Below are 25456 nucleotides of genomic sequence, written 5' to 3'. Positions count from 1 at the left end.
GGGATTGGCACCGATCATCAGGGCACTGATGATCGGTGCCCAGCAGTGCCACCCGCAAGTTCTGCCCACCTGTGCCCAGCAGTGCGCCCACTAGCTCCGCCCACCTGTGCCCAGCAGTGCACCCACCTGTGCCCAGCAGTGCACCCACCTGTGCCACTCTGCAGTGCCACCTACCTGTGCCCAGAAGTGCCACCTACATGTGCCCAGCAGTGCCACCCACCTGTGCCCACCCACCTGTGCCCACCAGTGCCACCCACCTCTGCCACCCACCTGTGCCCACCCACCAGTGCTGCCCACCAGTGCCACCCACCAGTGCAGCCCAGCAGTGCTGCCAGTCAGTGCCACCAGTCAGTACCCAGGGGCTGTGCCAGTCAGTGCCGCCAGTCAGTGCCCAGCAGTGATGCCAGTCAGTGCCGTCTATCAGTACCAATCATCAGTGTCACCTATCAGTGCCGCCTATCAGTGCTGCATATTAGTGCCGCCTATCCGTGCCACCTCATTAGTACTGCCTATCAGTGCCCTTTAGTGCTACCTATCAGTGCCCATCAGTGCTGCCTCATCAACGCACATCAGTGGAGAAAAAATGCCTGTTTGAAAAATTTTATAATAGAAACAAAGAAACTTTCTTTTTTTCAAATTTTTTGCACTTTTTTATTTATAGCGCAAAAAGTAAAGCACCCAGTGGCGATTAAATACCACCAAAAGAAAGCTCTATTTGTGAGAAAAAAATGATCAAAATTTCATATGGGTACAATGTTGCATGACTGTGCAATTGTCAATCAAAGTGCGGCAGCGCTGAAAGCTGAAAATTGGCCTGGTAAATAAGGGGGTATAAGTGCCCGGTAGGCAAGTGGTTAAACTAAATCCCTCTAAAACTGAGCTCCTTCCTCCACACTTGTGCCCTCCTCTATGACTTTTCCATCAAGATCAACAATGCAACAATCAGTCCCTCCCCTCAAGTCAGGGTACTAGGTGTAATCCTAGACTCAGACCTATCCTTTCGGCACAAAATCCAATTGCTGTCAAAATCTTGTAGCCTTCTCCTCCATAACATTTCTAAAATTTGCCCCTTTTTAACTAATTAAACCACCAAGCTACTCATTCGCTCCCTTGTTATCTCTCACCTTGACTACTGCAACTCCCTTCTCATAGGCTATCACCTCTTCAGTCTATCATGAATAAACAGAAGAAATGCAGCGCTCTTAAAATTGATAATGGAATTAGTAGTAAACACAGTCCGGTAAAACAACAGTGTTCCTTGTTTCCCAGTGTAAATGGTAGAATTTTGCACTAACCAGAACGCGCATGGATAATGCGCATATGTGTATAAATCCTGAAGATCCTTTTCTCCACTTAAGGCTGGTCAGGCATATGGCTTAGAAGAATAGAGATCCTACGCCCTCATGTGGTGGGAAATGATCCAGCAGGTCAAAGCTATGACGATCCAGATGAGCCTCCACAAAGAACTGGCACAGGAATCCCAAGGGCTACAAGGATGGAAAAGCTTTTTGGTTTTTGGAAGAAATAGCTGTTTGTTTGTCTTATGTCCATACACATATGCGCATTATCCATGCGCGTTCTGGTTAGTGCAAAATTCTACCATTTACACTGGGAAACAAGGAACACTGTTGTTTTACCGGACTGTGTTTACTACTAATTCCATTATCAATTTTAAGAGCGCTGCATTTCTTCTGTTTATGTATTTTGGGACTTTTTATGTGTTTTCCTATATGTTCAGCTGCTTGCATTATTTATGAGCGCTTACTATTTATCACCACTATTCCCAAGTCTATCATGAATGCTGCTGCCAGAATCATCTACCTTACCAGTGACTGCCAGCCCTCTCTGCCAATCCCTCCACTGGCTTCCGATTGCCCAGCAAATTAAATTCAAAATACTAACAACATACAATGCTAATCACAACTCTGCCCCAAGCTACATCACCAATCTTGTCTCCAAATATCACTCTCATGACCTCCTGCTCTCAAGCTCACCTGTCTCCTCCTTTCATACTCATCTCCAGGACTTTACCAGAGCCTCTCCCATCCTCTGGAACTTTCTACCTCAATCTGTCTGGCTATCCCCTACTCTGGCTGCCTTTAGATGATCCCTAAAAACTCATCTCTTCAGGGAAGCCCATCATTCCTCCAATTAATTTAAATCACTTCAATCAGCTCATCCCCCAAAGTTATAACCTTTTGCCCCACCCTATTAGATTGTGAGCTCCTATGAGCAGGACCCTCTTGTTTTTTATTGTATTGTAATGCTATTGCTTCCCTTTATATGGTAAAGCATTGTGCAAACTGTTGGCGCTATATAAATCCTGTAGAAAAATAAAAATAATCCCTTTAAAAAAGAAATCCAGTGCTGGCGATCTGTGTGTCAATGACATAATGACAGGAATGACATTGCACTGGCTCGGGGTGCAGGCGAGAGGATGAGCATCTGGTCAGTGGGTCTAGTAGAGATTACTTCCTGATCAGTCAATGGCCTCTGTGTATTTTTAGCTCTGTGCATGAAGTGTGGTTAAAGAGCTATGACATAAAGTAATCAGCACACTGAATAATCTCTGATTATCTGCACCGGGAAGGCTGCTGAATCCACAGCTACGTGTAACTTTACTGCTACTAATCATTCAGGAAAATTAATCCTGACAGATGGAGGTGTTAAAGGGAAATGCATTTTAATTTATTATTGTAAATTTCGTTGAAAGCAACTTTTAAAGGATATCCGAACCCAAGAAGAAACATGCAATATAATGAAGCTAACCAGTCCTTAGATGTGGTCAAGCTGCATTAGTTTTCTTTTTTCAGACTAAGAATATTTATTTGCAAGTACCGAAAGTTTGTTGACCTTCCCAGAACTCTACAGTGCTCTTGTAACTTTCTGTAGATTTAACTGATTTCTCAAACAATATTACCAGCTTTCTCAGCTATCTTCTATGAACTACAGCACACACCACCTATGTAGAGAAGATGAGGAGAGGGTGACGAGTTTATAGTCTGAATCAGGAAAGCAGCTACGGGTGACAATGCTTCTCCTCTAAAGATCTTGTGCAGTGAGTGTTGTCACCCTAGGGAGGGAAGTTTGTTACTGACCGGATTGCCAGGTTACATTTAAAGCAGAACTCCAGGCAAAAACTTTTGTTTGACATGTCCTTGTTGCTGATTTCCTACCTTCACTGAAAATGTCATCCATCTTCTGGTTCACTCAGTAGTTGCTCTGAAATAGCCTATTCATTTTCAAATCAAACTGTAAATTCACTTTGGCTCCCTATTTGTAAGACCTGTGGCTGCTATGCCTCCTATTCCCTCAGCCACTGGTCTTGGCACATCCCTTCTGTAGTTCTGTCTCCAGGAAGCAGTGATGTAATTCAGCCCCACTTGCAGTGGTGGGCGGACCGAGACTCTCAGACACATTCAACATGTACAGGCCTAGTGTAGCTGCCCATATTCACTACAATTCCCTGTGGTTGATGGGAACTGTAGTTTCCTTTTACTGCAGAGAGAGGAGAGGATATGATGTCAATCCTGCTATTACACCTCCTCCTTGGCAGAGCAGAAGCTGTTATCTTTTGAATTAGAGAAATGAGATTATGAAAATTCAAATTAGACTTTTCTAGGTTTAGTGTTTTGTATAGGGGGGTGTACTAATGGGTGATTTTTTTTCCTATTCCGGAGTTCTTCTTTAAAGAAAAAAAAAATGAAAAGCACACTGATGCAGTCACCATATCTTGAAGTGGTATTAAACCCAAAAGCAAACATTTTCTATATTGCAGCTTACCATTTCTTAGATGTGATGGCTGCATTAGTTATATTTTTTAGGCTTTCTTTATTTTCACCTGGTGATCTCACCAGTAAGTCTGTTGCTTTTCAAAAGAACAAACTTTCCTGCAGAACGTATCAGATGAGTCAAACCATTTAACACTAGCTGGAGTGCTTACAGTAGTCAGCTTTTATTTATGTAAAACCTTTATCCCAAAAAACTGCTTGCTGTAACATTATAAAGTATTAGCTAGACTTTGGCTTCAGTTTGTTAGTGTATTTAAATCTACTAGTACATCTAACACTCCCCTTAGACTGACAATGCTACTGCCCTGCCCAAAAGTCCCCCCTGCTCCTTCATCCAGTTGTAAAACTAGAAACATTTTGGCTAGAGTCATGCTTTAACTATAACAATTAACATATTGTTTCTTATCAATGAAACATGTTCTGGCATTTTTGCCATTTTGCTCCTCTTTTCTAGTCAAACACAGAGGCAAGCACCAATCAAGTCTTACCGCCTCCGGGGTTCTCCTAACCTAGCAAGCTTAAAGTGTTTGTAAACCCTTACACATACCCAGGGAAGTGACTGGCCTCATGTGATACACAGGGATGAAAAGAATTCTCCTACATATGTTGTACCGGTTTATCTGCAGTCTTCTCTTCTCTACATCTGTTCAAAGTGCAGACTTTATAAAGCTTGTCTGAGCTTCCAGAAAAAAGGGGAGGAGAGTTGAAATTACACTCTTCAGAGCTCAGTGAGGAGAGCTCTGGGAGCGATTGGAGAGAAGATACACCCCCCCCCCCCACTTCACACAGGAACAGAGCTGATTGTCCCATCACCATTTTTCTCTTGGTGTCATGAAAACGTGTCAGAAGTAACTCATGCAGATAGCAGAGGAACAAAGCAGCAGACAGAAATGACACTCAGTGCTCTGGACTGAGACAAGTACACACTATAGATGGATATGCTTTGTTAGCAGTTCATGTCTGAGGTTTACAAGCTGTTTAAGGCTGCTTTCACTCTGATCCATTTTTCTTTTGCTTTTGCATGTGACCATGTATTCCAAGGGAACGCTTCACACTGATCAGTGGCAGGTCAGGGGAGTTTTTCAAAGTCCTACTTGCTGCATTTTTGTTCCAGATTTGGTGTGGTGAAAAGAAAAAACGCATCTCCCCTTTGAAATAAGTGGAAACGCGACAAAAACACATACAAAGTCGCATGTTCTTTAAAAACGCACTGCAAACGCAAAAATGCATATACGGTTATGTTGCAGATCAGTGTGAAAGTCCCCTAAGGGGGGAATATTATCTCAGAGGAAGATAGTAGTAACAAGGACTAGATTTGTTTTTTAATCTACCCAATTGATGTTCAACCTCTAAGAGTGTCTTCCTGCCTTTGGTTGTGTACTTTTTATATTATTATTATTATTAATTTGTAATCTAAATAATATTTTTATGAAAACTCAGAAATGACCCAATTTCCAGCAAAAACCAAACTGTATAAATGTAAGTACTGCTACTCCTTTACAGAACAAACCCAGATTGCAGTATACATTGACTAAAAGTTGTTCTCCGCGCAGAATAGGTAACATGCTGGGATCTCATTATTTTACAACATCATCCAAATGTATGACAGAAGTAAATGCTGAAGCTGAGGTGTCTGCCACTTCTGCACTTTTATAATTAAGTTTAACTACTTTTTTTTTTTTTATTGACTTGCGTACTCCCAAAACGATTATCTGCTCTCCGTGCTATTGCCGCTGACGTTTTTTTTTTTTTTTTATCCCTGACCCCTGATCTTTTTAACATTGTTTTATTACTTTTATTCCTTTGGAGTTCGGAAAACAGGTGCAAATAAAACTTTAATTCTAATTTACATGCATAATTTCTTTTTTTTTACATTTGTTTTAATCTACATCTTACTTACTTGGCAGTAATGTATCTCCTTTGTTTTTCCAATATATTTTTAAGAGCCTTGAAAAGTTCTAGATGAAAGCAACTTTGTAAAAGTGGCTTCAAAAATATCCTGGTGTTTTCAAACTCAACTGCGTTCTTAATACTAAGACTCTGGAGGACCCAACTTCCCAGTATGAAAGGTAGAAAAAAAAGCTATTCTGAAAAGTATTTGCCCAAGAATCCTTAGTGTTCTAGGGCCTGTTGGCTCCCTCGTCACCCTATTCTGTTTGATAACTCTCAAAAGACCTAATTATGAGTAAAGGATCATGGGACTCCCACAACCTGCTTGAAAAAAATCATTTTTTTTTAGCTTTAAAGATGAAAATAATTTTTTTTTTACTCTGCACAGCTCAAAAGCTCAAGAGTGCAGCGGGTATTTGCTCACTAAATATAGGTAAGAGAGAGAGGCGGTGTGTTTGATGAAGAAGTAGTCTTCTAGAAGATGACATGTTGAGATGATAGCAATTAGCTTGTACAATATTGATGATATGCAACTTTCAAAATGAAGAAAAAAAAAAAGTTTGCTGCTTACAGATTTGCAAAAAGAGTACTAATTTGCAACGTAAGCAGGATTATTTAAAGGGTCAGTCTACCCTCTCTTGATATTTTTGTTGTGTTGAGGTGAATGCACTTGGGTGTCCTGGGAGTGGAGAAGAATAGGTACAAAGTTAGGTTGCAAAAAAGTATTTGCAAACTCTCTAAGCAATTAGATACCTTTTTGGATCAGCAACATACAATCTACATGCTAAAAATGCACTTTGGGATGCTGTTGAATAAACTCCAAGTTTGAATATTACCCCCATGGAGAACCCTGTACCCATGACAACATTTTTTTATTTATTTTTTAATAACAAACATGTTATACTTACCTGCTCTGTGTAATGGTTTTGCACAGAGCAGCCATGACCCTTTTTTTCTCGGGTCCACCCCCACCCCAGTGCTACTGGCTCCTATCCCCTTGCTGAGTGCTTTCAAAGCAAGCAGCTTTCTATGGGGGCACTTGTGCATTCTCGCTCCCGAATCGGCTATGTGTGTCCATTGACACAGAAAGCGCAGCCCAGCCTCCTGCTCCCGCTTTACTGGCTGTGATGGACAGCAGCGGAAGCTAATGGCTGCTGTCTCTGAGCCAATAAGGAGGGAGAGAGCTACTGCTCTCATGTACATCGCTGGATCAAGATTGGGCTCTGCAAAGTATACGGGGAAGTGTGTGTGTTGAGGGGGTTATAGGTAGCTGCATGCAGAATTTTTTTCTTATCCTAATGCATTAAGGTAAGAAAAAAAATCGTTCCGCCTTTAGGGCCACTTTAAGGTGCACTGAACGGTGTACAATGATATCATGAGTCCCCATTTAGAAATGCTAAATGCTGCAGAGAACTGCCACTTAATGACAACAGCACCACTCTCTGCAGCATTCTTCTCTTAGAACAGGGTGAGGAGGTGGACCCTTGACATCCTGGGCTCACAGGACGTGGACTGAATGACACTAGGCATTATTCAACCTGGAAATGCAGTGGTACTGAATTGTTGGATTAGCCAGTCTGTGGGGGAAAGTGCCAGAGATTGGATGATTGTGACAACTGGAGCTGCTTTTTTTTTCTGTTAGGCACTGCAGGTGGATCCATTTTGGATTTTGCTTCAAAGGAAACCTATCATACAGCTGTAAAGTCTAGTTGTGTTTCACCTCCTTCTCCCGGTCTAAATGCTGCTGTGCAAGGTGTAAGAGGAATTTAATATCAAGACAGACTCAGGTACTTATGGTGGTTGTATGTACAAGGTGTGACCATTTACAGTGGGGATCAAACGTTTGGGCACCCCAGCTAAAAATTTGTATTAATGTGCATAAAGAAGCCAATGAAAGATGGAAAAATCTCCAAAAGGCATCAAATTACAGATTAGACATTCTTATAATATGTCAACAAAAGTTAGATTTTATTTCCATCATTTACACTTTCAAAATAACAGAAAACAAAAAAATGGCGTCTGCAAACGTTTGGGCACCCTGCAGAATTTATAGCATGCACTGCCCCCTTTGCCAAGCTGAGACCTGCCAGTGTCATGGATTGTTCTCAATCATCGTCTGGGAAGACCAGGTGATGTCAATCTCAAAGGTTTTAAATGCCCAGACTCATCTGACCTTGCCCCAACAATCAGCACCATGGGTTCTTCTAAGCAGTTGTCTAGAAAACTGAAACTAGTTCCCATAATGGACTGTATAAAAATGCTTATCTTTACACTAGTGGTTATTGTCACTTTCAAAGTAGTTCACTTGTGAAGCGGCACTCTATTCTAGATGACTGTGCCACTGCAGGAAACATTCCTGGAATTAGTTTTCCGGAACATTGCACAATATCTTTGTCGCGGTGCGCTGGATCCGGAATGCCTTCAAATCTGTGTCGATATGATGCATTTTTTTACATTTTGGAATCAGCCGTAAGTCACAGGGAGCTAAGTCAGGGGAATAAGGTGGTTGGTCAAGTTTTGGAATAGATTTCTGGGTCAGGAACTCAAACACTTAACTCATGTGCAGGAGCATTGTTGTGGTGGAGAATGCACTTGAAGAATCCACTTGTGAGGTGAGAGTTCTGGTCTTTTAGTTCTATAACATTCCCATAACCTGAACCCACATTTGCATCATTGTAGATCTCCCACCCCTCTATAAACTGCCTATGCCAATCAAAAACACTTGATTTTCATGGGATGTTCACCATAAGCCTGCCATAACAGAGCTAAAGATTCACTCATACTTTTGCATGCAAACTTTGATGTCAACTGCTCCAGATTCCTATCACTCATTTTATACCAAAAGGGCAATGCACACACGTTGTTATTTCGTCTACTACTCCGTAAGAACTGAGTCTGCTGGCCTGTCACCCAGGCGAGTGCATGTTAGCACATGTCAGAACACGCTCAAGTGTGAATGGCTGTGTGACTCGTCACCATAGTGCTACGCCATAGGCATTCTGGGAATTAAATTGTCACCTCGTACAGTCTTATTTCTAAGTGGAAGCACAAATAATTTTTTTTTCTTTTATATCTGCTTGGAGTTCAAATTTAACTCCACACAAAAAAGTATGGTTCAAATGTGTAAGCTGATTTCCTGTGCATCAATGGCTAGGAAATGAAGAGAGATATTCTGTCCAAGAATGGGTTAATCTATTAACAGCATTTCTGTTTTTCTTTTTCAAAACTATTTGATGAAGGGAATTTTCTGCATGGTGCGTGTCATCTTTTAAAGGCTGCCTGTGGTTTATTTGATTGTAATTACGCATGGGGTGGAAAAAAACAGAAGAAAACATTTGAAAACTGTACAAGGACATAATACACATCAGGACACTTCATAAGGGAAATAATGAGGGGAAGTCAGTGGGACACAAACTCAGTAGCAGGTGCTTTTCATTATTTTGCTAATACAGAACACAAAAAAACCTGCATTTTTCACTGCCCATGAAAAAGTTTATAAATGCATTTTATGTATTTACAACACCAATTCCCAAAAAGTTGGGGCACGGTGTTGAATTCAACAGAATGCAATGATGTCAAATCTCATAAACCCACCTTTTATTCATAGTAAAAAACAGAAAACATCAAATGTTTAAACTGAGAAAATGTACCCTTTTAAGTAAAAGAAATAAGATAATTTTGAAATTTATGGCAGCAACATGTCTCAGAAAAGTTGGGACAGGACTATGTTTACCACGCTGTCGCATCTCCACTTCTTTTAAAAATACTCTGTAAACATCTTGGAACTGGGAAGACCAATTGCTGGAGTTTTGCAATAGAAATGTCTCATTCTTGCCTGATATAGGCGTCTAAGTCCTGGGTCTTTGTCGTATTTTTCCTTATAACACGCACCAAACATTTTCAATTGGTGAAAGGTCCGGTCTGCAGGCAGGTCAATGAATCACCTGGACTCTTCTACTATGAAGCCTTGCTGTTGTCATAGATGCAGTATGCAGTTTAGCATTGTCCTGCTGAAATATGCAAGGCCTTCCATGAAAAATACATTGTCTGGATGGGGGCATATGCTGCTCTATCACCTGGATACTGTATATCTTCCAGCATTTATGGTACCTTTCCAGATGTGCAAAGCTGCCTATTCCATACTCACTAATGAACCACCATAACATCAGAGATACACGCTTTTGAACTGAGAGCTGATAACAAGCCGGAAGGTCCCTCTCCTCTTTAGTACAGAGGACATGGTGCCCATGGATGCCAAAAACAATATCAAAGGTTGTGTGATGGGGAGGTTGTGTTGTGGTGCTGGAGCATGTTATGCATGCATTTTTCCCTTTGAGGATTGGGCTTTCATATATAGCCCTGGTCTATCGCTGCCACCTCTTCCTTTGGTTTTCCCAAATTACTTGAGTGTTCCACAATTGGACGGGTATTTCTGGACCTTTTTTTCTTTGATGTTTTGTTACTGGTATGGCGGTGATAAGTAGTGTTCATCCAATCCTTTTTGACATATTTCTATCTTAACAAGCCTATGGGTTCCGTTACCAACCATTTGAGCTGTCTTTATGTCAAGGCTGATCTTAGAAGTTTTTGTTCTTCTAAGTCACCTACTAATTGGCCTACAAACAATACGTACTATTGAGCCAGTTATGCTTTGGCTGGTGTTATATTTACTATCTCCTGAAGAAGCATTAACGCACCAGATATTGATTATTGATTAAGTATCATCCCCAAGTTTGGATGCTCAAATATATATTTTGTGAACTTTTTAAACGTCTGAAATAAATATTATATTTTTAGTCACTATTTTCTTATTACCGTTGGTGCCTTTAAAGTCCGTTAACTTTTTTTCTTCAGTGAGGAGTTAATTTTCCTCTTCTTTATCTTTCTTTGTATCCTCTCCTCCCTTCTCTTGGAATATCAAATGTCAATTTGTCTGACCAAAGAACAGTTCTCCACTTTGCAACAGACCATTTTAAATAAGCTGTGGCCCAAAGAAGATGGCGGCATTTCTGGATCATGTTCATCTTGCTTCTTCTTTGCATGATAGAACTTTACCTTGCATGTTTTGAATGGCTAGGCAAACTGTGTTCACGGACAGTGATTTTTGGAAGTATTCCTGAGCCCATGCAGTGATGTCATCGCAGAATCTCGCCTGTTTTTTATGCAGTGTTGTTTGAGGGCCCGAAGACCACGGATATCCAATATTACACTTTGGCCTTGTCCCTTGCACAGAGATTTCTCAAGCTTCTCAGAATCTTTTGATGATACCATGTACTGTAGATGATGATATATTTAACGTCTTTGCAATTTTAGGATGAGGAACATTATTCTGAAACTGTTTGGCAATTTTTGGGCACAGCTTTTCACAGATTGGTGAACCTCTGCCCATCTTTACTTCTGAGACAATCTGACTCTCTAAGATGCTCTTTTTATACCCAATCACGTTACTGACCTGTTGCCAATTAACCTAATTAGTTGCAGAATGTTCTTCCAGTTCTTCCTTTTAAGTACCATTTGTTTTACCAGATTTTTGTTGCCCTGTCCCAACTTTTTTGAGACATGTTGCTGCCTTTTTTTTTCTTAAAATGGTTCATTTGCTCAGTTTAAACATTTATACGTTTTCTATTTTCTAAATAATTGCATTCTGTTTTTATGTAGATTTTTACACATTGTCCCAACTTCTTTGGGTATTGAGGTTGTATTGAAAACACCTACAGAAAATGTGTGAACTGTCATAGCTACTAGAACACGTAGTGAAAATATTTTCCTTACAAAATAACTGTTCAATTGTATTATGCTACTTGCTGCACAGAAAGCAGGCAGGAGAGGTAGACACTAATCTTATGTTTATTTATTTTTATAATAAACTGTAGTTTGGAAGGTCAAATATATCATATCCCTTCCCCTAAACTAAGCCTCATTCCGTACATCACAGTACTCCAATTTTCTGCAGTTACTATACAGATTTTAAATACTTATTTTAGACTTATTTAAATCTAGTTTTGCACAAAGTGGAGAATAATTAAAATGTCTCACTTTATTTTCCATTTCTGGCTCCATTGCAGAGATTTTTACTTACAGTATCTCACAGAAGTGAGTACACCCCTCACATTTTTGTAAATATTTTATTATATCTTTTCATGTGACAACACTGAAGAAATGACACTTTGCTACAATGTGACGTAGTGAGTGTACAACTTGTATAACAGTGTAAATTTGCTGCCCACTCAAACAACTCAACGCACAGCCATTAATGTCTAAACTGCTGGCAACAAAAGTGAGTCCACCCCTAAGTGAAAATGTCCAAATTGGGCCCAATTAGCCATATTCCCTCCACAGTGTCATGTGACTCATTAGTGTTACAAAGTCTCAGGTGTGAATTGGGAGCAGGTGAGAAATTTGGTGCTATCGCTCTCACTCTCTCTTATTGGTCACTGGAAGTTCAACATGGCACCTCATGGCAAAGACCTCTCTGAGGATTTGAAAAAAAGAATTGTTACTCTACATAAAGATGGCCTAGGCTATAAGAAGATTGCCAAGACCCTGAAACTGAGCTATAGCATGGTGGCCAAGACCATACAGCGGTTTAACAGGACAGCTTCTACTCAAAACAGGATTCGCCATGGTCAACCAAAGAAGTTGAGTGCACGTGCTCAGCGTCATATCCAGAGGTTGTTTTTGGGAAATAGACATATGATTGCTGCCAGCATTGCTGCAGAGGTTGAAGGGGTGGGGGGGTCAGCCCGTCAGTGCTCAGACCATACAATGCATCAAATTGGTCTGCATGGCTTTCGGCCCAGAAGGAAGCCTCTTCTAAATCTGATGCACAAGAAAGCCTGCAAATGTGGTCTGATGACACCAAGATAAACTGATTTGGATCAGAAGGTGTCAAGCATGTGTGTGGCAGCAACCAGGTGAGGAGTACAAAGACAAGTGTGCCTTGCCTACAGTCAAGCATGGTGGTGTGAGTGTCATGGTTTGGGGCTGCATGAGTGCTGCCGGCACTGGGGAGCTACAGTTCATTGAGGGAACCATGAATGCCAACATGTACTGTGACATACTAAAGCAGAGCATGATCCCCTCCCTTCAGAGACTGGGCCTCAGGGCAGTATTCCAACATGATAATGTCACGTATCTGATAGGAGACTGAAATGACGAGGTCGAGGTCGGCCTCGCTGGTGTCACTAGCCCTGACCCCACTGGAGGTGGAACAGAGGATATCTAGGGACCAGGGGGACAAGAGCTCCAGCAGATGTTGTTTGCACCTCTTGCGGTTGGTGACCTTGGAAGACTGATGAACCTCCGATTCAGGCACAGTAGTAATATGCAGAGCTGGTATGGTAGGTCGCCAGGTGTGCACTGGGATGGAAGACAGGAGCAGTGTCGAAGGAATAGCCAGGGTCATCAATGGGCGGACAGCGAGGCACCAAATCAGAAGCAAGCCAAAGTCAGGAGCAGAGCCGAAGTCAGGAACCAGTATCAAGCAGGAGAGTAATCAGAGGCATGTCAGGAACAAGCCGGGTCAGCAACAAGAAAATCAGACAGGAACAAGCAGGAAATGGGGAACAGCTGAAGACCAGTCAGCACTCAGCAGAGGCAGAGGCACCTTTTAAATAGTCCGTCTGTCGCCAATCTTTGCCGTGCGTGTGCACGTGCTTGATTGCGCATTTCTGTGCCCATGCGTACATCTATTCGCTAGCCGTCTCATAGGAATTATCTTACAGATAATGACCCCAAACATACCTCCAAGATGACCACTGCCTTGCTAAAGAAGCTGAGGGTAAAGGTGATGGACTGGCCAAGCATGTCTCCAGACCAAAACCCTATTGAGCATCTGTGGGGCATCCTCAAACGGAGGGTGGAGGAGCGCAAGGTCTCTAACATCCACCAGCTACGTGATGTTGTCATGGAGGAGTGGAAGAGGACTCCAGTGGCAACTTGTGAAGCTCTGGTAAACTCCATGCCCAAGAGGGTTAAGGCAGTGCTGGAAAATAATAGTAGTCATACAAAATATTGACACTTTGGGCCCAATTTGGATATTTTCACTTAGGGGTGTGCTTATTTTTGTTGCCAGCGGTTTAAACATTAATGGCTGTGTGTTGAGTTATTTTGAGGGGGCAGCAAATTTAAAGTGTTATACAAGCTGTACACTGACTACGTCACATTGTAGCAAAGTGTCATTTCTTCAGTGTTGTCACATGAAAAGAAATAATAAAATATTTACAAAAATCTGACGGGCGTACTCACGTAGGGGAATACTGTATTTCCTGTTGCTGTGCTTATTATTCTGTCCCATTACTTTTGGTCCCTTAACAAGTGGGAGGCACATTTGCAAACTGTTGTAATCCCTACACCGTTCACCTGATTTGGATGTAAATACCTTCAAATTAAAGCTGACAGTCTGCAGGTAAAGCACATCTTGTTCGTTTCATTTCAAATCCATTGTGGTGGTGTATAGAGCCAAAAATGTTAGAATTGTGTCGATGTCCCAATATTTATGGACCTGACTGCATATATATATAAAATTTTCCTCTCCTAATGCTACATGTCTTCATTCTGATGGCCATCATCATTCAACCACTTCTACTCTGCTGTACAAGGACTCCAAGAGGCTGATATTAGGTCACACTCAGGTACTTACATTGCCTGTAATATAACAACTGAATTTATCATATAATAATGATTACAGGGTTACATTAAAGTAGAACTATACTCAAAACTTTTTTTTTTTTTCGTTAATGGATAAAGCAAGAAAGGGTGGGGAGTTTGAACTTCACTTCCTGTCCCATAACCAAAACAGGAAGTGAGAGGAAATCCTTGCAGATTAAGAAAATTTCTTGGGGACCCCCAGGCCACCAGAACTAGTGTCCCCATTGGAAAATTTACCCTCTATTACTTTTCTGAGGATAGCCCAAATTTGGGGTTTCTTTAACATTTACCTTTGATGATCATGGTAAACAGGACAAATGTAGAGAGTGAAACTCCATAACAGGGGCACAGACAGAAGTCAAGTCTCACAGGTGTTTTAATCAATCTCCACTCTGCTCAGAACGAAAAACAAGTTTTGCCTTTTTTCTATACTTTAACCAGTTGCCCTCCGCCCTATAGCAGAAGTACTGCTACAGGGCGGCACGGCTGCGCAAAATCACGTATATATACATGATTTGCATTTCTGGGTAGGGGAGTTTGCATGACCTACCTGTGCCGCTATCGGCTGCTGGGGATGTCAATCACTGGGTCACGGCCGGGACTCGGTAATTGTCCGCAGGGCTGAGAGGGGAAAGATGTGTGTGTAAACAACACAGATCTCTCTCCTGTTAGCATGGACATGCTGCTTTGTATCTCTGTGCACAGCAAAAACACAGCACACAATGTGAAACACACACAGCACACAGTTAACCCTTTGATCACCATAGATGTTAACCCCTACCCGCCCAGTGTCATTAGTACAGTGTCAGTACTTTTTATTAGCAATAATCACTGTATAAGTGTCACTGGGGATGTCAGTGGCCATTAGTTCCCACCCAGTGTCAGAATGCCCGCCGCAGTCCCGCTATAAGTCGCTGATCGCCGCGATTACTAGTATAAAAAAGAAATTAGTATACGTTAAAACTTTCAAGTAAACCAATTATTATACACTTATTGGAATTTTTTTTTTAGCAAAAACATGTAGCAGAATACATTTTGGTCTAAATTTATGACGAAAATAGATTTTACAATTTTTTTATTTGATATGTTTTATAGCAAAAAGTTAAAAAAAAAATTTTTTTAATTGTCGGTCTTTTTTTGTTTATAGCGCAAAACAAAAACCGCAGAGGTGATCAAATACCACCAATAGAAATCTCTATTTGTGGGGAAAAAAATTACATAAATTTATGTACAGTGTTGCATGACCGCAAAATTGTCAGTTAAAATAACGCAATGCTGTATCGCAAAAACAGCCAGGTAAGGAAGGGGGGTAAATCCTCTGGAGGGCAAGTCATTAATTTGGGTCTTTTATATCTGCTTAAATTCAGATTAATAAAAAAACATAACAATTAAAATAAATAATATTTTATCACTCACCCCCCCCAAATACAGCTACTATACAGTGATACCATTTTTACATCGGTCCATCGTTGAAATAGCAGCACAGTACTGTGTTTATTCCTCCCACTTGGAAACACTTTTGCTAGTATTGCCTGTACACCAATTCAGTATTCGGATTTCCAAGTGTCCTCCTCTTTGTACTTCTGTACTGTGTTCTCTGCATTTTTTAGCTATCGCTATTCCCAACCAGATGTGAGTCAAACTGCTTACGCTGCTTAACACAACTACTCACTTGATAAAGTACTTGATACCATCTGCTGTGTAAGCTTCTTCCCATCCGTAAGGGAGGCCTGTAGAGAGAACAGACAGAAAGACGCATTGATCAGGAATGCTCCCAGGAAAATGACATGCGGTCATCTTGTTTAGCACCACCAGAGAAGCATCTTCATTAAAGTATGTATCTTAAAGAGAACCAATCATAGATTTAGTTTCACAAAAATTGAATATGCCTTCCTAAATTATTACAAAAGTCCATGAACATGAGCTTCAGTATTAAAAGTCAGCCCCAACACCCGTCAGCCCCAGTATAAATAGGCCTCTAAGTCACAGAGGTTCCTGGACATCTGTATCTCCTGCAAAAAATGGCATGTCCACCTCCATACCTGCATTGATGCTCAACTTGTCTCTTCAGAATTACACAGAAATTCAATAGTGGCCTTACATGTGTGTTTTTGATCATTATCATGTTGGAAAAGTGCGTGACGACCAAGGGCATGGAGTGATGGGAGCATCTTCTCTTTCAATATAGAGAAGCACATCTGTGAATTCATGATACCATCAATGAAATGCAGCCCCCCGACAACAGCAGCACTCATGCAGCCACACAGAAGGACATTGCCACCACCATGTTTCCCTGTAGGCACCATGCATTTTTCTTTGTACTCCTCACCATTAGGACGCCATACAGTTTTGAAGCCATCAGTTCCAAAAATATTTATCTTGGTCTCCTCACTCTAGAGTCGAGTACCAGTAGTCGCCTTCTTTTTCAGCATGGGCCCTGGCAAATTCTTGGAGGGCTTTTTTGTGCATGGGCTTTAGGAGAGGCTTCCTTCGTTGACGACACCCATGCATGCCATTCTGCTGAAGTGTACCACATATTGTGTCACGGGAAACAATCAACCCAGTTTGGCTTTCTACTTCTCTAACCCCCTGGCCCCGGCGCCTCCCGGCCCTTTAAGGGTTTCAGATGCTGGGAGGTGGGCGATGTTTTAGGGTCATGTGAACACCGTGATTTGCTGTCATGGCGGTCACATGATCGGGAAAGGTCCAGATCGAAAGAGATCGGGACCTTTTTGTGAGTACCGGACATGTGTGCTGGGAGCACGCAGGACGTGCGCTCTCAGCACATATGTTTTTCTTAATTGCACGCAAATGTGTGGCTGTTTGGTGTCAAGGCCAGACGCCGGGAGGCCGCACATTTGCATGCAGCCGTTGCCAAGAGGTTAACTAACTGAAGTGAACTTGCATGCCGATTTTCTTCAACCCTGCTCATCAGAAGACACTCCTGTCCAGGTTTTAACTTCTGTGGATAAGTAAAGCTTTGCTGATCTTCTTGTAGCCTTCACCTTTCTTGTGTAAAGAAATTATTTTCTTTCTCAGGCCTTGTGAGATTTCTCTTCCATGTGGTGCCATTGCTGACAGCATGAAATGTGAAGGTATTTTCTTTGTTTAGTATCACCCTTTTATAATCAATTGTATGCTGGACACCAGTTTAATGAATAATTAGACTCACCTATAGTTGAATTCTCGTTCATTAGGATTTTGTTGTCTAAAATTTAGCTTTGCTCCTAAGACTTCCATTTGGGTGTATTCATTTTTGCAACATGGTCTTGAATGAATTTGTTAGGAAAAATATGCAAGCAGCGGAGGTTCAAGGGTGTCCTTATTGCCTGGCAAGTTAAAGTGCATTGTTTATGATATATTGTAAGTGCATTACTTTTAATTAATCTTATAATAAAAGCAGTATTATGCTATAGGGGCCTCCTCTCTCCTTTCGATTTCCTTAAGACAGTAGGATATGTTGAGTGCATGACCTGAAGGAAAGAAGGGAGATACCATTATCTACCACCAGAGAAAGCGTTGTTTGACCCAGTTGTGAGAGCAAAGGATCCATCTAATTTGGTGAGTGTGGCCAAAAAGGGGGGGTCACGGATTGAAGAGCACAAGTCACTATTGGCATTTTTAGCACACGGAGCACTTTAAGAAGATGTGTATGTGTGTATATATATATATATATATATATATATATATATATATATATATATATACACACACACACACATATACATTCCACGGGGGACTGTGAATGTATGTTATTTGAGCACAGAGCACTTTTAAGTAATCATGTTTGCATCACCGTGAATTGAAAAATGTATTTGGACACTAGATATTGTTTATATATTTTTTTGGATACTTTGGATAATTTTTGTACACTGTTGAGTGCTGTTTAAAATTTTTTTCTGAGTAATAGTGATATACACTTGGACAGCTGCACCAGTTCTGACACTATTTTAGTTTGTATGGGAATAGCCATAGCGCCATTCATTGGTTATATTTGGTAACAAATTTATACCTCCATTCTGGCTGGAAAAAAAGCCCTGGGTGTGAAGGCCACATGAAATGGCTTGGTGGGCTGGACACGGTCCTCGGGCCTTGTGGTTGACATGTGACCTAGAGCATATTTTAACCTGTCAACAAAACTGTATTATATTGCAGCCTACCAATCCTTATATGTGCTAACTTTATTTTCAGGCTTTTTTTTATCCTCTATTGTCACCTGGTGATCCTACCTTCCTGTCCTAGGGTGATAAAACTCACACTGTACTGCATCTGTGGTGAAGGAACGTTCTCACCAAAGGGCAGTGTAACCAGTGTGTACCCAGAGGCTGACGCAGGCCTCCATTTTGTAGAGAATCTCCATTTTCTCCCATCATACTTTCCCCCTTCCCTCTCTGAGAGGCACAGTGACATTTGGCCAGTGTGTGTGTGTGGTAAAAGTGTCACAGGAGACCAGAGCCCAGCAGGGGGCTACGTGCTATAAAATCCCCAAGGGAGCTGGGGCCTAGCTGTCCAAAGAACCTGTGCAATGTAACACCTTGTATAAGGCAAGCTTTCCCAGGAGTTCAAAGAACCTTCCCAGGAAACACGACCAGATAACCTTTGTTAAAATCCATTTTTCCCCTATGTCTCATATCTTGGAATATGAGAGACTTACATAAAAAACGGACATATCGTCAGATTGGCTAAGAGAAGACGAACAGTTTGATAGGTCACTCTCCTTGTCTCGAATACATAGGAAAGCAGAAAAGTAGATCTCGTGAACCGTTCAGTGTATAATTTCATAATTCACATCTAATCAATCCTCAGACGTGTCTGCATAATAATCTACCCGCGGGTGGAATGTCACTTGTGCAGATGGAAAGTTATGGGCCAAAATATTAGTTACGAGAGATTTTGGCTCTAGTTGAGGTATCCGCCCAGACCTCCACGCCCTAAACGGGGTATTGGTCCTTGACTTCAGAGACACCCCCTGCTGGGGAACTACAAATTGGGCTGTCAGGCCTAAGAGAGAAAAGTTGAAGACGTTTCCCATTTTAACATCAGTACCACCTGGGGAGATCCGTGCCCTTTCGCTCTGAAACTTGGATCTGCTAACCCAGGACTTTGGCAAGTACGTTAACCCTTTCACCTCTCTCTGATATCTCTTTGCTGTGCTGCTGGTCTTTGCATATTTATATATATATATCTTAGTTACATCTTTTTCTGTAAATATTTTTATTGCACCCGTTTGACCTTTCAGTAATAAATCTTTCCTTCTGAAAGTGTTGAACTGTTTCTATAGTGCTTTATTGCAATTTACGAATTCCTGTCTCTAAAAGAGATGCTACTGTGTTTGTTTAACCCTCTGTATAACCGGCCTGCGGTGACCGTTTTTATACAGACGATTATCTCAACCATTATAGTGTTATAGCTGATATCGCCGAGTTTCCTCTTTCTCTGTACAAAAAGGAGGTGGTGGCAGTGTGAAGGGTTAATTGCGTAATTAACCTGACCCAGTAACAATCGCATTCAGGCTGCCGGTGCATCGATTGTGGTCCAATTAGCTGGAAAATCGTTGTGCAGGGTGCAGCTGAGTGTGGCATAGATACACACATGACAGCGTGGTTTTAGATTGGCTAGTCCTTCGGTCACGAGTTTGGTGAGAAGGGCTGGGGTCTGACGCCTCGTTCATGACAGGCAGGACAACAAAACACCGTCCCCTGTACTCTTCTCTATACCACCATAGGGACAGGTGATCCGTTAAACCACAAAGAGAACTGTGAACAATAAAACTGATAACAGCACAAGCAGAGAGCAGAGGAAATTATGAACTCACAAGATTTTCTCCAGGATCAACAGGCAGAAATTCAAGGTGTTCTGTCATTAGAGGAGGTGAGGATAAACCTTACTAACTCCCCACCTGCATGTTTTTGGAATGGACCAGCTGCAGAGCAGATATAATAAACCCCTTTCAACGATATACCAGACCAAATGGGAGCAAATAAGAGATGGGTTTATAGACAATTTAAGGTTTTAGGCCCCATTCACAGCTGCGAATAGGGATGTCACCGATTACATGAAGAAACCCAGCAGGGGTTCCCAGCGATTAGATGCAGGATGCAGCCCCATTAAAATCAATGGAAGGCTGACAGTCCCACAAGCTAATAGCGCCCACACGCATGTAGTCAGTCATAGAGCGATTATAATCGGGCCTGGGCACTGGGTTGCCCCGCATCTAATTGCTGGAAACCCCCACTGGAATTCTCGAGTGTATTCGGTGATGTCTCCTTTCACAATGGGCCTTAAGCTGGGTACACACACCTTTTTTTTTCGTTCAACCAACATGTTGACTGAAAAACAAAATTGACAGATCAGGTTATGTTTCCTACCATGTGGTAAGATGGGATTCTATTCTGAACAAGTAAATTTGCAATATGCACACCTACCACATGGGAAGGTACCTTCCTACGTGGAGGATGTGCATATTGCAAATGTATTAGTTCAAAATAGAATTCAATCTTACCTAACAGTAGTATAACACCCTGCCGTAATACTGTTTGCAGGATTTTAAATGGACACAAGATGGCAGTGTCCTGTAGCTCAGTTATACAGACTCTGTTGAAAAGCTTTGTGGGATTGCAGGACTTCACTGTCTGACAGTGTTAAACTATATTTCCCAGAGGAGGTGGTGGATGGGTGGAGGAAATACAGAAACCTGGGAACTTGAGGGCAGGAAGTGGACAGAGAGAGCTGGAGAGCAGGTGTAACAAGACCGTGTGGGTTGCCAGAGGTCCAAGCTGGGCTAGACCACAGAGAGTGGAGGAATTGCTGACCACTGACAAGTCTGGCGGACAGCCCTGCAAGCAGGCGGGCTGGAGTGCTGCTGTCCAGAGTGATCTCTAACCGATGAACCATGAGGAAATGGAGGCCCTGTCTACAGGATCAAATAGACAGAACAAATCAAAAGTAATAGGAGTAAAAATTTCAATGCCACCACTCAGAGGAGACCCTTGTTTTTCTCCATATGTTTTATGGGGGCAGAGTAGGGGCTTTTTTGCCCTGTCGTGGGCGATTCATCTAGGGAGCTGTGGTGGTAGCCACAGTGCAGGTGGAGTTGGCCATTTTTTCCCCCTACCCCCTTTACTTGTCAGTCCTGGCAACTTATTTTGTGGCCAGACGGGAACTCTATGTCAGCATCCTTTGATGGGGAGTGTATCACATGATGCAAGAAGCTGTTTCTTTGTTTCTGGCGCCAGTACTGAGGACTCTCATTGGTAGAGGCACTCCCATTACTCTTTTCTCCTCCCCCAGGGCAGAGCTATAGTATATGCTGCATATCTTTTAGCACTAAGGCTAGGCTGCTGCTTTCATCTGTTTGTCCTGGTGACTTTGGTTAACAACAGTATGAGGGACTATTGACTGATCAGGTAACACTCTTTTATTATTTCTTGAGCATCTTTTGGTCAGCCTGTTCTTGGCTTTGACCATTTATCTATTATAATTTATTGTTATCTATATTTTCCATCTTGATGTGAGTGCCTGCTCCTTGTAGAGCTAATCTTTAATATCTTGCTGACATATAAACTGATACACTGGGGACAGTTCCAGGCTTGTCTTTCCTTTTTTCCCCCTTTACTTTGTTATTTGACCCTTAGTACTTTTATATTGGATTATGCTAACATCTACTTATTTAACCTGAATATATATATATATATATATATATATATATATATACACACACACATACACTGTTTTTTTTTTTGTATGTTAAGGAGGAATTCCTGGTCCTCTCTATGTCTGTCCATTGCGTGTGCTTACAAACATATCGGTTGTTTTAATCTTGGCTGACTATTTGCATCTTGTTAGTTGGCAATGTAAGTCATTGTTGGATGTCTATTCAATGTTAACCACGGTATATTTGAGATTGTTTTTTGATATATGTGCTTATTACAGACCTACCAGTCCTTGATGAAAACTCTGTTGAAACTGAAACCTGTTGGGCCCACATGTAACAATTGGTCAAAGTCTGATTAATTGTAAAGAATGTATAAACATACATTGTGACGTGTGATAGGTGGGCTCATAGATATTGTCCAACTCTCTAATAAGCCTTGTGATTTTATCAATGTTTTATGGAATGTTCAAAAAACATTTTTAGATTTGTGCTACATAAACAAAATTCCACCTTTTGGCCTTTTTATAATTGTATCTAATATATTGGGGATGTGACACCTTGACCTACATCAGACTTCATTGTGATATGTTTTAAAGGAATAGGACCAAAGCTCTTTTGGCCCTGCTTCTTCTGTCTGTCATAGGAGTGCACTTAGGTCTGCACTCCTGTGACCCATTTTCAGCCGTTGGCCTAAAGTCGGCTGTCAGCTGATGCCACTGAGCTGGTCCAGGCTCTGGAGAGATCCTGTCTTTAAAGTCAGGATCCACCCAGATTCCTGACTAGCAGCTGGCTCAGCCTCTCACTGGGAGCCTGAACCAGCCACTTCAGCCCCTCCACATCCCAGCACGCCATTGAGCACTGGAGGGGCAGAGCAGAGAGCCAGTCACTGACAGTCACTAAGTCTCTGTACACTGAAAACCAAGAACTGAGAGATCAGTGGTCTTTGATCTCTTGGTTCTCAGTCTTAGAGGCAGCAGGGGACAGCTAGGTGAGTGCAATTTTTTTTTACATTTCCAAACTTCTCTTTTAAATATTTCTTTACTTTCCACATTATTAACTGACTTTTATGTGTTGCCTCAATTTATCTCTCTGATTTACCTAGTTCATGCATCACTAAAATATTTTTTTGCTCTCTTTGTACATGTCATGCTGCAACATTAGCCAAACAATATTTTAAGACTTTTAAATGCCATCCCTTTTATGTACTGAAATCAGGGGTCATGGTACACAATTTGAACGCCAGAGGTTATTTCTCTTCCAGCAGGAACAGAATTACCAAGCCTTTTTAAGAACAAACCACTAGTTTTTATGGTATGAATTACGTGAAAACTTCTTTTTCCCCTGCTGAGTCAAACCTATTTAACAAACAAGAGGTGCGTCCTTGGAATTGTGTTAAATGTATCCAGTTGCCGCACATGAACTACCACTGTGCTTGCGTTTAATGTAGTGGGTTATTTTCTTTGAATATCTATTTTTCAACCCTACAGAATGATGAAAGACAAACCAGACAAACTGCAGAGAAAGTGACTAAAAGAATAACCCCTTATTTGTTGCAGAATAAAAGAGAAAAAAAACAATCCCCTCTTGGTGCTCAATCTACATTGCAGTGATTTTAACAAACTTTGCAGCAGATTCCTTCTTTTTGTTGCTGTGAAGAAATAGCTCTTTGTTTCACCAGACTGATCGCATACTTATTCTGCACGAGAGTGACTGGGTTCATTATACTTACCTGATGCACTTTCTGTGTTCTAATGACGCAATCTTCAGTTTCTGCATCCATTTGTAAGTGTTTAACCCGTGGGGAGTACCTCACCAAAACTTACATTTTTATTGTAGGGGGTGTCTAAAATTTGTATCTTATAGCAGATGTCTTGGAAAATGAGTGATCCAATCACACAAATAGGAAATTACATTTTGGATTAAATCTATACACAATCTGTGTACAGAACCTCTCAAAGTTGCCATATTGCATTGAATTTTACAGAAAATTACAGCAGCTGTAGATTTAAAAGGAAAGGTAATTTTTAATAACAATAAAGTGGTTGTAAACCCTTTCATATACCCAGTGAAGTGACTGGCCTCAGGTGATACACAGAGATGAAATAAATCCTACATAAGTTGTACCTGTCTTTCTATAGCCATCTGTCCTCTACATCCATTAAAAGTGCAGAATGTACACAGGATCTCTCAGCTCTGAAAAGCAGGGGGCAAGGAGCTGAAGTTACACTCAGTGAGGAGAGCTCTAAGAGCTGATTGGAGGAAAGGGGCAACCCCCCTCCCCTTCATACAGCACACAGGAACAGAGATGAGGCTCTCAGTCATAGGCTGTGTCCTCCCCATCACCATTTTTCTCTTAGTGTCAGAAAAACTTGTCAGAAGTGCTGAAGTCAGTCATGCATATAGTAAAGGAATGAGGCAGTGGCCAGAAATTACAGTGCTCTGGATTGAAACAAGTACACACTACAGAGGGGTATGCTTTGTTCATATTTCAGGTCTGAGGTTTACAACCACTTTGAAGCCTAAGTGTAGCCTAAATAAAAAACCCAAAAAACAGAATGAGGGACATAACTTACAGTCAGTAGGATATGTTCCTTTGTTTGTTAACCAGCAGAGGGGTTCACATTTACATAATTTTAAAAGCTGTATCTGCTCTGTTCGCTCAAGAATTCACTGATGGGAATTGTGAAGTCTGAATACTTTCACAAATGGCTTTTAGGACTTTTTGTTATTGATTTGTTTCTTTCTATGGAGATTGGATTTAGATTAGTATTAGAGATGAGCGAAGTATTGAAAAATTCGATTCGGCGAATTCCAGTATGAAATTCGATTCGATTCGATGCGAATTTCTTCGCTACAAAGATGGCTTATAAAAAGGGTTTCTAGGCTTCAGAGAGCCTTTAAATTAGTGCAGAACACTGTACCTTTAATTTAAATGCCCTTGGAGATCAGGAAGGAGAAGGATGAGAAGAAGGAGAAGGAGAAGGATGAGAAGAAGGAGAAGGAGAAGGATGAGAAGAAGGAGAAGGAGAAGGATGAGAAGAAGGAGAAGGAGAAGGATGAGAAGAAGGAGAAGGAGAAGGATGAGAAGAAGGAGAAGGATGAGGAGAAGGAGAAGGAGAAGGATGAGAAGAAGGAGAAGGAGAAGGATGAGAAGAAGGAGAAGAAGGAGAAGGAGAAGGAGAAGGATGAGAAGGAGAAGGAGAAGGAGAAGGATGAGAAGAAGGAGAAGGAGAAGGAGAAGGATGAGAAGAAGGAGAAGGAGAAGGATGAGAAGAAGGAGAAGAAGGAGAAGGAGAAGGATGAGAAGAAGGAGAAGGAGAAGGAGAAGGATGAGAAGAAGGAGAAGGAGAAGGATGAGAAGAAGGAGAAGGAGAAGGATGAGAAGAAGGAGAAGGAGAAGGATGAGAAGAAGGAGAAGGAGAAGGATGAGAAGAAGGAGAAGGAGAAGGATGAGAAGAAGGAGAAGGAGAAG

General features: G+C 41.5%; 1 protein-coding gene across 1 annotated transcript in view; it reads right to left on the bottom strand.

Moving 5' to 3' along the window:
• Positions 1-25456, bottom strand: part of STXBP4 (syntaxin binding protein 4) — a 222179-nt gene that overhangs the window by 9685 nt on the left and 187038 nt on the right. Inside the window, exon 16 of the mRNA XM_089673286.1 lies at positions 16003-16060. Coding sequence (XP_089529412.1) covers positions 16003-16060 — 58 coding nt within the window. The remainder of the gene's footprint in view (positions 1-16002; positions 16061-25456) is intronic.

Source organism: Staurois parvus, unplaced genomic scaffold (assembly GCF_062004578.1).
Source record: "Staurois parvus isolate SC_StPar_1 unplaced genomic scaffold, SC_StPar_1.0 ptg000137l, whole genome shotgun sequence".
Lineage (NCBI taxonomy): Eukaryota > Metazoa > Chordata > Amphibia > Anura > Ranidae > Staurois > Staurois parvus.
This window is presented reverse-complemented; position numbering and strand designations above follow the sequence as displayed.